This window comes from Hypanus sabinus, chromosome 8 (assembly GCF_030144855.1).
Source record: "Hypanus sabinus isolate sHypSab1 chromosome 8, sHypSab1.hap1, whole genome shotgun sequence".
Lineage (NCBI taxonomy): Eukaryota > Metazoa > Chordata > Chondrichthyes > Myliobatiformes > Dasyatidae > Hypanus > Hypanus sabinus.
Window position 1 is genome coordinate 31,864,270 of NC_082713.1, and position 12,882 is coordinate 31,877,151.

At 38.7% G+C, this 12,882-nt stretch overlaps 1 protein-coding gene across 1 annotated transcript in view; it reads right to left on the minus strand.

The window, feature by feature from the left end:
* Positions 1–12,882, minus strand: part of kdrl (kinase insert domain receptor like) — a 193,954-nt gene that overhangs the window by 66,780 nt on the left and 114,292 nt on the right. The window contains exons 12-13 of the mRNA XM_059976939.1: positions 11,373–11,481; positions 2,664–2,972 (exon numbers count right to left, since the gene is read on the minus strand). Coding sequence (XP_059832922.1) covers positions 2,664–2,972; positions 11,373–11,481 — 418 coding nt within the window. The remainder of the gene's footprint in view (positions 1–2,663; positions 2,973–11,372; positions 11,482–12,882) is intronic.

The following is a 12,882-nucleotide window of genomic DNA, read 5'->3' on the forward strand; positions in this document are numbered from 1 at the left end:
TTAATGTTGGCTGCATATTTTGCATCATCTTGCTGAGTGGGCTTTCACTATTACAGTCCCACATCTAGCTTGAGTGAGCACGCTTCCTCAAAATACTGGACATTAAAGTCCCGAAGCAAGTCCCTTTCTTCAGCAAGAGAATTGCTTGGGGATAAATTCTTGTGTGGTTATCACTTTGTATTTACAGTCTGGCTATTGGGAAATCTCTTTAAAATGATTTATTACAATTGCATGGTAATTTTCTGGCCACAGTTATCTATGTAACAATCCCTCACTGTACTCAGACCTGAAATATTAGGAGAATTGGTGTGCTCTGGAAAAAGAAACAAGACAAATGGAAAATTTAATATTAGTTATTGGATTATACAATACCTTGTTGGAGTTCTAACCATACAATGAGGTAAGCAGTTAGAAATAACTTAATTTAAAAATAACACTCTATCCTAGGATGAAATGGAAATTTCTCCTCTTAAAACAGGTACATTTTCAGAGTGCTACTTAATAATTATCATAAATGTTTGCTGGTTCAATGGTTCAGTTATGAAAAGTGCAGTAATGATTTGCTGAAAGGACCAAGAGAACACATTGTTTGCTTAAGAATGTCAGAACCAGATGACATCATCATTTTATGAAACCAGTGAATCATCTTTTGAAGAGCCTTACATTATCATTCAGAGATTTTAAAAATTGACTTTTGTTCAAAGGTCTACTACACAACCCTTTAAAAAAAGATTCCCACGTTATGGGAGCTCAAATATTTTGTGATACGACTAACAGGAATTCCTCAGTACTGAATGCTTCCTCCCTTCAAATGCTGGCAACTGTGTAAGCTAACCTTTTGGTTTAAAATTGATGTAGTTGGAATTCCAGCATACAAATCTACCCAGAGCAGGCTGAACCTTTGAAAAAATATGCATCTAAACAAGTGTGGTCATCTTATGAAAACATATTCTGAGAAACTGAGTATATTTCACTTTATTTACTCTTGGGAGGTCGGTGTTTCTGACAATTATTTCCCGTCTGGCCTCCTGGAGCCTGACACAGTGGAATGACATCAGTGAGCAAGAGCTGACCATACTGGTATGGCCTTGGAAGCACACACAGGCCAGGTTGTGTAAGGAAGTCATGTTTATTTCCCCAAATCAGGTTATCATCTGCACTGTGCATTAGGGTTAAATTGATGTAATCTTTGTAGAATTGGTCAGTTTCAAATCTGCTACTGAATGAGGAGCTTAATCCAGAGAAACCATTTCTAAAGATAGCTGAAAGAATACATACACAACGCTGGAAGAACTCAGCAGGTCAGGCAGCATCCGTGAGAAAAGAGTAGCCAAAGTTTCAGGCCAAGACCCTTCATCAGGAATGGGGGGGGGGGGGGGGGGAAAGAGAGGACCAAAGCGCAGTAATAGAGATAGGGGAAGGGGTAGGGCCTAGAGGTGCAGGTGGAAAACCAATCAGAGGAAAGATAAAGGAGGGAGGGGGAGGGGGAGGGGATAAGCATGAAAGAACTGTAGAGATAAAGAAGCAGAAAGTTGAAAGGGGAGAGAGGCAGAGAGGGACCTGGGATAGGGGAAGGGGGAGGGGGAGCGAATTACCGGAAATTGGAGAATTCAATGTTCATATCACCAGGCTGGAGGCTACCCAGAAGGTAGATGAGGTGTTGCTTTTCCAACCTGAGTTTGGCCTCATCATGGCAGTAGGGGAGGCTATGTATGGACATATCTAGATGGGAATGAGAGGCAGAGTTGAAGTGTGTGGCAACCGTTACTCTTTTCTCACAGATGCTGCCTGACCTGCTGAGTTCTTCCAGCGTTATGCTCTCCCCCTTCCCCTATCCCTATGTTGGGGATGTAGTTTGTGTGTGTGTGTGTGTGTGTGTGAGAGAGAGAGAGAGAGAGGGAGAACATATGTACACTGTGGGCAATAGATTGTGCTCAGCAGGTTCTGCTATTTGGGGGAAACAAAGAATGTGTCAGACATATTGCACAGGTATTTACTGATATGCTCTCTTGGACTGTAAGTAGCATTAACTCAGAGCTCAACCCTCCCCCCCCCCCCCCATCACCTTCTGTTAGCTGATGGGATTCCTAAGGCCTACTAAGCCTACACTTAAAATTAGATTGCAAAAGTTAAGGCAGGTGGTTTTATTATAATATTTGAAGTGACCACCTTGACTCTCCTTACTTCAGTCGCCATGCATTTCTTATCTCACCTCATTCACCTGAAGACCAAAAGTGTGCAGGTTTCAGGTGGATTAGGGTCTTTTGTCAGATATTTTGGGTTTTACTTTTTTGACACAGAACCAACCACCTAAACTTGGAAGGTAAAGTTCAGACCTGATCAATTATAAACTATTCAAAGCTCAGTTTATCCACATCTGACCATCATACTTAGACTTCCAACGGGAGCTTCTGAACTGTCTGTAGGAAACAGTCGCCTTTATCTTTTGACCTTAACCACAGACACTGACAGAAATGATGCAATTTCCACTTGTTACTAAGCTGATGTCAACTAACATAAGACCCACAAATGTTCAAACTGGACACCCTTAGTGCTGGTATGACAAAGCCTCCAAAAGTGGTAATTGGTGGATTGTTGAAAGAGTCTAAATTTAAAATAAATTCAACACATATACAATTTAAGTTCTATTGTGAGTAACTTACTTTCTATGTAAACATTGGTACTCCTCTCGCACTTGTTCCCACAAGCTCTATCTATCGCTTTGCACTTGTAAATTCCACTGTTGCTTGTTGTCACGTTTCTGATATTGAGAACCAGTGAAATGGAGTAGGTTCCTTCAATCCTTTGGGTGAAACAATTCAGTTGAACCTCTGAGGAATTCTCAAATGACTGGTAATACCATGAAACCTCCTTTTCGTAGTATTTTCTGACTTCACAGGTGAGTGTTAAATCGTCTCCTTGTATCCATGATGTATTGACATTTGCATCAAGATGCAAGATATCTGACTGATCTAATCCGAAACAAAGACAATAAACCAAGGTGACATATAGGATTTAGTAGATTTGATAGAAGTAACTTCAACAATTCTTAATAATTGTCAAAATTTTCAATACAACACAAAAAATTAAATAACTCAAATAAACCATGATTTCAATGAAGTGGCATAATCTGGACTTGGCAAATATGCGTGTGTCCTTTTAAGTATGAGTAGGCATCAGGTGCTTTGCATAAATATTTTTATGCAAAATATGTTGCTGGAACATCTCTGGTGGCTTTTTCCTACACAATTATAGTGAGTAATTATTAAAGTCAACATCCTTTTCACATTCACTTCCTTAAATTATAAAATCTGTTTTGTCAGAACTCCATTTAGATTTACTGACTTGATGCTTCACTAGACTTGATTTAAAATAGTAGATAACCCAAAATAATTCTTCACACGTGAATTTTAATTCAGTTTTCTAATAGTACCAAGTTTAGAAATTTTACCACAATTACTAGAATGGTAAGATTATGTTTCAGTTTCTGTCTGAACAACTATAATAGCTTTATGCTCTTCCATTCTGCAGCTTCACTCTATTGGAATGAAGGTTCATTATAGTCTCCTGTTCTGATTCTTTCCATTCCAGGATCATGAAGCTACAACACTCCAAACTTCCATCCACCTTTTTAGAATAATTGGAATTAGCTTAAAACCCATTTTGAAATTGTCTGAACACTACTTCATAATTTATCTTCTCAATTTATCTTGGTCTTATTCCTTGATATTATATTATTCAGCAATCAATACATCTTGAAAAGAAACTTGCATCAATATAGAATTTTTTCTGACCTTAAAGCATTCCACAATGGTTCTCAACTGAGCACAATGTGAGGAAATTGACAAGTTTATCTTTATTAAAAAATATTTATTATCTTCTTGAGGTGTCAATTGACACTTTATTCATCATTTCATCCAAAAATCCACACTTCAGTGAATGCAGCACATACTGGCACTGTTATTAAATGTCAACCGAGGCCACTTGCTCAAAGCCTTTTAATCCATTCTGAAATTTTGAATTAGAAGTGAATACTTAACTAGTGCAAAAATGCGGTCAACTTCAGTGTTTTTAAATTAATGAAATTATAATTTACTGGTGAGGTATCTGAGGTAATTAAACTCTTCTCTCTCTTCTATGCACATAATGTCCTTTCTGTAGCATTATTTCTTCATTATCTAAAGTGCCGATTAAAAAAATGTATTAAACACTAGTAAACTAGTGGATAATCCTAATTTCATGATATATGTCAGCGATAATAAGCCATGTTCTAATTTAACCATGATCACTTTAGCAAATAACCCACAGTTTTCAAAGCAAAGAAGACATTGCAAAGAAGTCAGGCATACATCGATATAAGTGAGTTATTTAGAATTTTTCCTGGGATAAAAGGGCTGAGTAATAAACCATTATGTTTATATTCAGCTACGGATGCAAAAGGTGAAATTATCCTCCGCAGATGGAATATTGTCCTTGATACTTTAGAAAGCTAATGTACTTATTCCAGAAAGGTCAGGCAAACAGTTCAACTACACGCATATGAACTTGATTCAACATTTTGGCACTTAAATGTTATTAACATACAGTGTTACATTGGAATTACCCAAGGAACCTAACCCTAAATAATCACACTATTGCATCTATGGTAAACTTGTTTATAGTTAATGATAGCTTAGCTTGACAAATCTAAACTGATTAGCACTATATCATCTAATGCTGATTCTAAGGTTGGTAATCATGACTATTGTCTAATATCCTTTTTGATATTTGGAAAGAAATACTTAATGTATTAGATCATGCAATCCTTGATGAGAGGCTATTAACATTTTCTGAAGAGTTTGACCAACCCAAACTGGACATCATTAACCACTTGCCAAAGCAGGCTGAAATTTCAGATAATTAACCTGGAGTCAAGTGAATGGTTAAAGATCAGACTGGAACTTTTGATAAATTCTCTTGTCAAGATACAAAACCATCTGCAGATTTTCTCTTGCATATAACCTTAGTATTTAGGATCTTGATACATGAGTAATAAAAATGCAAATATGAGACGGAAGCAAAATTAAAAACAAACATGAGCCCCTGTAAGCATGTGGAATGTAATTAAAATGTTGTTAGTGAGATTGATGTATGCAAATGCCCCTTACATTTTAAATAAGTAGCATAGGTTTAGATCTATCAACTGTCCACTCTTCGGTACCGGATGTTTCAATCCTGTGATGAATCCATTAATTAACAACAATTAAATATTTAAAAAATGAAAAAACATTTCTGATGTTCTTCTTGGTTTTCAGATACATCCGTGAGCTTTGATTAGAATCAAGGCAAAGCTTACATCAGGAAAAGGCCTCCTTTATTCTCACTCTTTGCCTTCTGCCAGTCAGTCAATCTTCTGTTTATGCTAGTATCTTTGCTGTTGTACCATGGGCTCCAATCTTGATTAGTAGCCTCATGTGCGGCACTATATCAAAGGCCTTCTGAACATCCAAGTAAATGATATCCGCTGACTCTCCTTTGTCTATCCTGCCCATTATTTCATCAGAGAAGTCCAAAAGATTTGTCAGGCAAGGTTTCCCGTTAAGGAAACCATGCTGACTTCAGCCTATTTCATCATGTGCCAGCAAGTACCCCAAACCCTTAAAAATGATCTCGAACATCTTTTCAACCACTGAATTCAGGCTAACTGGCCTATAATTTCCTGTACTTTGTCCCCCTCACTTTTAAAGAGTGGAGTGACATTTGCAATTCTCCAGTACTCTTGAAAGTTCACTACTAATGCCTGCGCAATCTCTTCAACTACCTCTTTTAAAACCATGGGGTGCAGTCCATCTATTTCAGGTGACTTACAATATCTATCTTCAGACTTCTCAGCTTCTTACGCACTTTCTCCTTAGTAATAGTAACTACTCTCACTTCTTCCCCCTGACATTCTCCAGTTGTTGACATGCTGCTGGTATCTTTCACAGTGAAGATGGACATAAAATACATATTTACTCATTTTTGCTAAATATCAATCTACCAATTTTTGTTCCCCATTACTACCTCTCAGGTTTACTTTTCCATTGATCCAATGTCTAGTCTTGCCTCTGGAGGTACAAAAGTCATTCTTGAACAATTTCTCATCATTTGGTGAAAAGAAGAACAGAGTTAACAAAGGGTCTTGGACCTGGAACATTAACTTTCCTCATCTTTTGAGAAATGTTGCCTGACCTACTGAATGCTTCTAGCATTTTCTGTTTTTACATCTGATCTCCACCATCTGCAGGTCTCTTTGTTTTTCAGTGACCTTTCAACTCCTTGGTGAAGCTTCTGCTTACTGGTTCATGGAAAGAAAACTGCAAACTTAAAACCAGCAGAATAGACAATGAGATCTTGATTGTTGTGTGGTTTGATTTTTTTTTAGCAATTGGAAATTGTCTTTGCACATAACTTTGATTAAATTATTTCCCATGTTAGAAAATCTATGATGATTCCCAAATCTAAACCCACATAATGTCCATCTTCCTAAAAGCAGGTCTATGGATTTCTTTTCCAGCTTCTCTATTCTTGAAATGGAAATGCAGCTTGCAACTGTTAGCATTATTAGAGGCTACAAAAATAACAAAAATCGAGACTTTGACCCATCAAGTCCATGCTGACCATCAAATGCCTATTCACATCAATCGGTTTAACAATTAATCCAGTTTTACTTTCCTCACATTCCCATCTACTCTAATTAGCTTCTGCAACTCAATTACCCACCCGAGACAATATACAGTGGGCTAATTACCCTCCCAGGTTGTGCGGGGCTTTGGGATGTGAAAGAAAACAAGAACTTGCAGAGGAAACTCATATGGTCACGATGAGAAGATGTGAAGTCCACACAAACAGCACTGGATTGGTTGCTACAGGTGTGAGTGACAGCAACTCACTTACTACACCACTGTGCTGCCAATCCCATTGAAGGGCCTCGGCCTAAAACATTGACTCTTAAGTCCTCTCCATAGACATTGCCTGACCTGTTGAGTTCCTCCAGCATTTTGTGTAAGTCATCCCAATTACAGATAAAAAAAAAATGATTAAGGTTTGAATAGCTTAATGTTGAAGATGAGGGGGTCCTTGAAGTGATTTGGCATGTGGTGTATGAGAACCTTAACACAACTTCATTGAACATTCTTTTTTGGATATGTCCAGATAATGAAGTTGATGACAGCTAAAATGTCAAAAAATGCGGCCACTCCTTATATTAAACAGAATAGATCTCAAAATTAGCAACTTCAAATAGCAATTCTGGTGCCATCAATTATTGTTCATCAAATAATACCTCCAGCAGGGTAACAAAGGGCCAAATCAGTTGAGAAGTCAGTCTATTACAGACTTAAAAGGGCTATGTTTGCTGCAATGCATGAGGCGAACCCAAGTGCAGGACACAGGCACAGAGATTTAGTTAGGATGCAGATGTGAACAGCAAACAGGAGGGAGAGCAGGAAGGCAGGAGACAGGCATAATTATCTTGTCACAGCACATTGAAAGGGAAATGACAGACAAAACTGCGCTTAGCACGGAGAGATGGAGTTACGCAGGCAAATCTTGGTGCTGAAGTAGAACTTAGAAAACTGATCTTGACACAAAGAGACTGAGTTTCACAGGTAATTCTTGGTACAGGAGCAAAGCTTGGAACACACAGTCCTAAGTGGCCGGGAAACGTTAATTACCACACAGGCAAAACCAACGATCTGGAAACTAGTGGTTGTAACGCCAAGGTTCTTATGCTGCAGGTCTTGACGGAAACCAGGTGTGCCATCATCAAAGAGAATTAGGAGCAAATGGGGAATTAATGGTCAATGACAATATTAGAGAAATGCATAACAGGAAATCCCACAAACCCTGAAGACAATTTTGATTTAAGTGGACATGTAATTTTTTTTGCGTATTTTAAAAATAGGAACAATACAGAATTGCATTTTTGGTGGTTGGAATTGGCATACACAGGTTGTTTCCATATGAGCAAATTGACAGGGCGTAAGTCAAGAAAAAAATCTCATCTCTGGTGACGAGAACAACAGGAAACTTGCCATGTTTGAAAGAATAGAAATTACTGGGATATAGTCAAGCTTTCATCTAGTTGTAGAGTAGTAAATGTCATGAGAAAAGGTTGATGTCTAGGAAAATCATTCTGAGGAAATTCATAAATTCTTTGTTTTCCAAAATTAGAACACATACCTGGTTACTGTACCAATTATTGAGAGGGTATATAATGTATTTTAATTTCCCAAAATGGGGATAATGTGACAGCAGAGATGAAAATGTTATATCAAAGAACTTTTCTCTAGAGTGCAACTATTTATGGGTCATGTGGTGTGTCATGAACCAAACACTTCATAATACTTAAGTCAGATTTCGATGGCAAGGCGGGAGCCTGATTTAACTTTAGCAGTAGTCAACTGAGCAAACAATTAGCCTTGCTAACAAACTCAAGAGATTCGACATATGCTGGAACTCCAGAGCAGCACACATAAAATACTGAAGGAGTTCAGTGGGTCTGGCAGCATCTAAGGAAATGAATGAAGTCAACATTTTGCACTGAGATCCTTCTTCAGGATGGGAAAGGAAAGGGGAAGATGCCAGAATAAAAAGATAGGAGAGGGAAAGGAAGACCAGCTAGAAGGTGATAGGTGAGGCCAGGTGGGTGGAAAAGGTAAGGAACTGGAGAAATAAACATGTGATAGAAAAGGAGAATGGACCATGGGAAAAAGGGAAGAAGGAGGAGCACCAGGGGGAGCTGTTAAACAAGTGAGGAGAAGAGGTTTGAGGCTAGAGTGATGAATTGAAGAGAGACCAGTGAAAGGAATTTTTTTTAACCAAAAGGAGAAAATGATGTTCATGCCATCAGGTTGGAGGCTACCTGAGTGAAATATGAGGTGTGGTTCCTCTACCCTGAGAGTGGCCTCATCTTGGCAAATGAGGAGGCTGTGGACTGACATGTTTGAACAGGAAAGGGGATAAGAATTAAAATGTTTAGCTACTGGAAAATTCCAGTTTTGGTGGATGGAGCAGAGGTTCTCAAAGCAGTCCTTCAATTTATGTCGAGTTTTACAAATGAAGAAGAGGCCATATTGGGAGCACCGGATGCAATAGCTGACTCCCAACTGATTTGCAGATGAAGTGTTGCCTCTCCTGGAAGGACTGTTTGGGGCCCTGAATGAAGGTGACGGAGGAGCTGAATGGGCAGGTGTAGCATTTTGGCCACTTGGAGGTATAAGTGCTAGGAGAGAGATTAGCAGGGAGGGATGAATGGACAAGGAAGTCACGGAGGGATTGATCCCGGTGGAAGCAGAAAGGGCATGGGGAGGTAAAAATCTGTTTGGTGATAGGATCCCATTGAAGATGGCAGAAGTTGCAGAGAATGATGTGTTGGATGGGAGGCTCATGGAGTGGTATGGGGGGTGGGGGATAGTTAAGGCATCAGGAAGATGGTGTGAGTGCTAATGTTCAGAAAATGGAGAAGATGAGGATGAGGGCAGCATCAATGCTGGAGAAAGGGAAACTCTATTGTTTGAAGAAGGAGGACATCTTTGACGTCGTAGAAATTAAAGCCTTGTCATGGGAACTGGTGCTGTGGAGACAAAGGAACTGAGATAAGGGAATGGCATTTTTACAGGAGATGGGGTGGGAAGAGGTATGGCCAATATAACTAAAGGAATCTGTAGCCTCTCTTATGTTGCTTCTGTTCTCTTCTGACTGCCGGAATCAATGTTTATCCTCTCTATGCATCACCAAACTCCAAATCCCATCTTTCTCAGCAATCGGCCTCAGTCTTTCCCATCTTCCCTTATTCATGTTTGAAACCAGTCATCCCACAATACCCTCTCTGAAAGCATAAGAATTTTCAGATCTTTCTGGAAGATCAGAATGAGCCTGATCTTTCTCTCCCATGGCCAATATCTTCGCCACATATATTCCTGATCTAAAGCCCTGATTGTTCTCTTTGTCTTCCCTGATTTCAGGGCTTTGACTTCACACCACCTCTGATCTTACCCGGTGCTGGAAAATACCTCATATCACTTGCAAGATGTAAATCAAAAGCACATTGAGGTCCTGTTACTAAATTCAGCAAGTCTTCCATGTCTCTACAAATTTGTGCTTCATTGGACCATTCTCCTCTGACTCTTTGGAAATATTGCATTTAATATAACAAAATTATTACTGCTGTATTGAAGTTCCTTATGATAAAAAACTAAAATGAATGCTGCTTAAGGACTTCTATATGAAGGACTGAAGGACTTCTACATTCTTACATTTGGGCCAGGTAATGTTGATAAAGTGAATGGAGTAGTATTCTTTTGGCTGAGAACTTCAAATAATATTCAACAAAGTGAGCTACATTAATGATAAGAAGTAATCATCTTGAAAATTAAAGATGGGGTTTTGAACTGTGGGACTACAAGAAATTGGACTGAAGTTTTCCAGGTTCCAACCATAAATGGTATTTAGAAAATAAGCTTTACCCATCAGCTGACCATCAAAGAGAAGCAGTACTGCCTTCATTGCTGGAATACCTATCGCTGAAGCTCATTTGATGCCAAATAAATATTTTGTTTGATGACATTCCACTGGGTCCAGAGTGGTGCCTGTTGGCAATCTTGTCTTGCATTTTCAAAGTCCTTGTCTTCACGTGCTTGGCAAAACAATTCAGTTAGAAGTAGGCCTTCTGAGGGCCACGTGGGGAAAGTTAATAGTGATGGATCAGGGATTGCGGGGTGATAGACAGAGGCCTGAGAAAATTGAGATGGTGCGGATAAGATTGCATTAGTCAGGAGGTGGAGTGGTGCTGATGAGAATATCAATAATTAAGAACAACCAGTAATGAGGATGATTAGTATGTGGATATGATGCCAGACGGGGGTTTCAGTCTATGGTATAAGGTAGCACTGGATGCTGGGATTGGAGGAAGATTACTGTAGGAGAGGGATGGTAGTTGGCTGAACATTTGGAAATATGGAGTTTTAGTAACAGGTTACTTTATTTGAGGTGCATTTTAGGGATAAGGGATTGTTGGTGGGTTAGGTTTAGGATGTGATATGTGCTCACTGTTTTGGTCTGGTCACGTCTGTTCAGGTCATCTACACAAATAGTATATATGATGAATTGTTTATTAGTATTGCCTCAACTTTTCAACTTAAAATTTGCATGATATTTCAGCGCAATAGAGTCATGTAAAGCAGTTTACATCTAAAGATCATGCTCTACATCTGTTTGGGTTATTGGACATAAGGCATTTAAATTACATTCCAAGGTAAAATACTAGGCTGGAAAATGTGTTACAACCAACAGCTAGTCAGCTTTGAATCATTTCAGATTCAAGGGCATTTGAGCAGCAGACAATTACTTACTTGTAATATAGAAGTTAATTTTTCTTCTGTCCATGCCAAGCTCGTTCGAAGCCACACAGTAATAAATTCCTGAGACTTTGCCTTCAATCACCGTCAGGGTGCTTGTAATCTAAGAAACAAAAAAGATGAATCTACATTAACTCGATACAGTAAAAGCCCTCAGCTTTATAAAATTCAGGTTAAAGGGGGAAAGCTGAGGCTGCCGTGACATCTGGGCATCAGCGACTTAAACATATGGTGACTGTAAGTGACATGCAGTTAATTTGCAAATAGAATGCAATGAAGTATGGGTCAGCACATTCCAAAAAAAGGAGAAAACCTGAGCTCGAGATGATGATTAATTTTCAATATGAATATTTAAATAGAATAGTGATTAATTTGACCATGAACAAATGCAATTGCAAATTGGTTGCCCTGCCATTGACTTCAAAGGGATGCTGATAGTTTGGTTAAATTTTTAATATGAAGTGCCCCACTGAAACAGACTGAACTATATACAATACTTTGGTACTGGAAACAAGGATCAGCAGATATACGAGAAATTACATATTACTGAATTATTTTGGATTCCAGGTGAGGTTTTATTGTGTGATATTATTTGGATGAATTGAACAATTGCACAACAACTTTTATTTACAACTCAGTGAAATATTCAATCACATAACGTAGAAACAGTGTCAGATAAAATTTATCGGCAACATTTGACCAAAACTGTGAGGTATGTTTTACAGCAAATATGAGGAAATCTGCAGATGCTGGAAATTCAAACAACAACACACACAAAATGCTGGTAGAACACAGTAGGCCAGGCAGCATCGATAGGGAGAGTCCTGATGAAGGGTCTCGGCCCGAAATATCGACAGCGCTTCTCCCTATCCATGCTGCCTGGCCTGCTGTGTTCTACCAGCATTTTAGGTATGTTTTAGGGAAGGTCCTATATGAGTCATATGAATCAGTGATGGAAGTTACAGGAAGGACATTCCAGGTCCTATGGATATACTTCTGAAGGCTTAATTCCCAATGAATGATGGGAGATTGGGAGGCTCCAAGGTAAATGAGGGCAAATGTCATGTCAAGACAAAATGGGTACTCATTTTCTAGAAGCTAATGTTCTACTGAATCGGTTTCTTAAAATGAAGTTTTAATCAGTTGATGTAAAATGAGATGCAAATTACATTTCCTTCTCTACTTTTCTCACATTATTAGACAGCAGTGACTGATGTTCACATGAAGTAGAAGTGGCTGTAAGCAGTGCAGACAATTCCGATGCTAAATCCAAATTAAAGTGATTTTTTAGGATGCCAAAGATCAATTTAACTTGGGTTTAGTTCCAATATCAAGAGGCAACATCCTATTTCTTCACTGGCTAGCACTGGCTGCATTTTTAGCCCCTCATTAAACGATTCTCTTCAATCGGTACAAAACCCATGCACAGTAATGTTTTGAAAAAGATAATTGATTTTCCTTCATTTTCACCTCCCAAGTCCTTATCAATGTGATCAATCCCCTG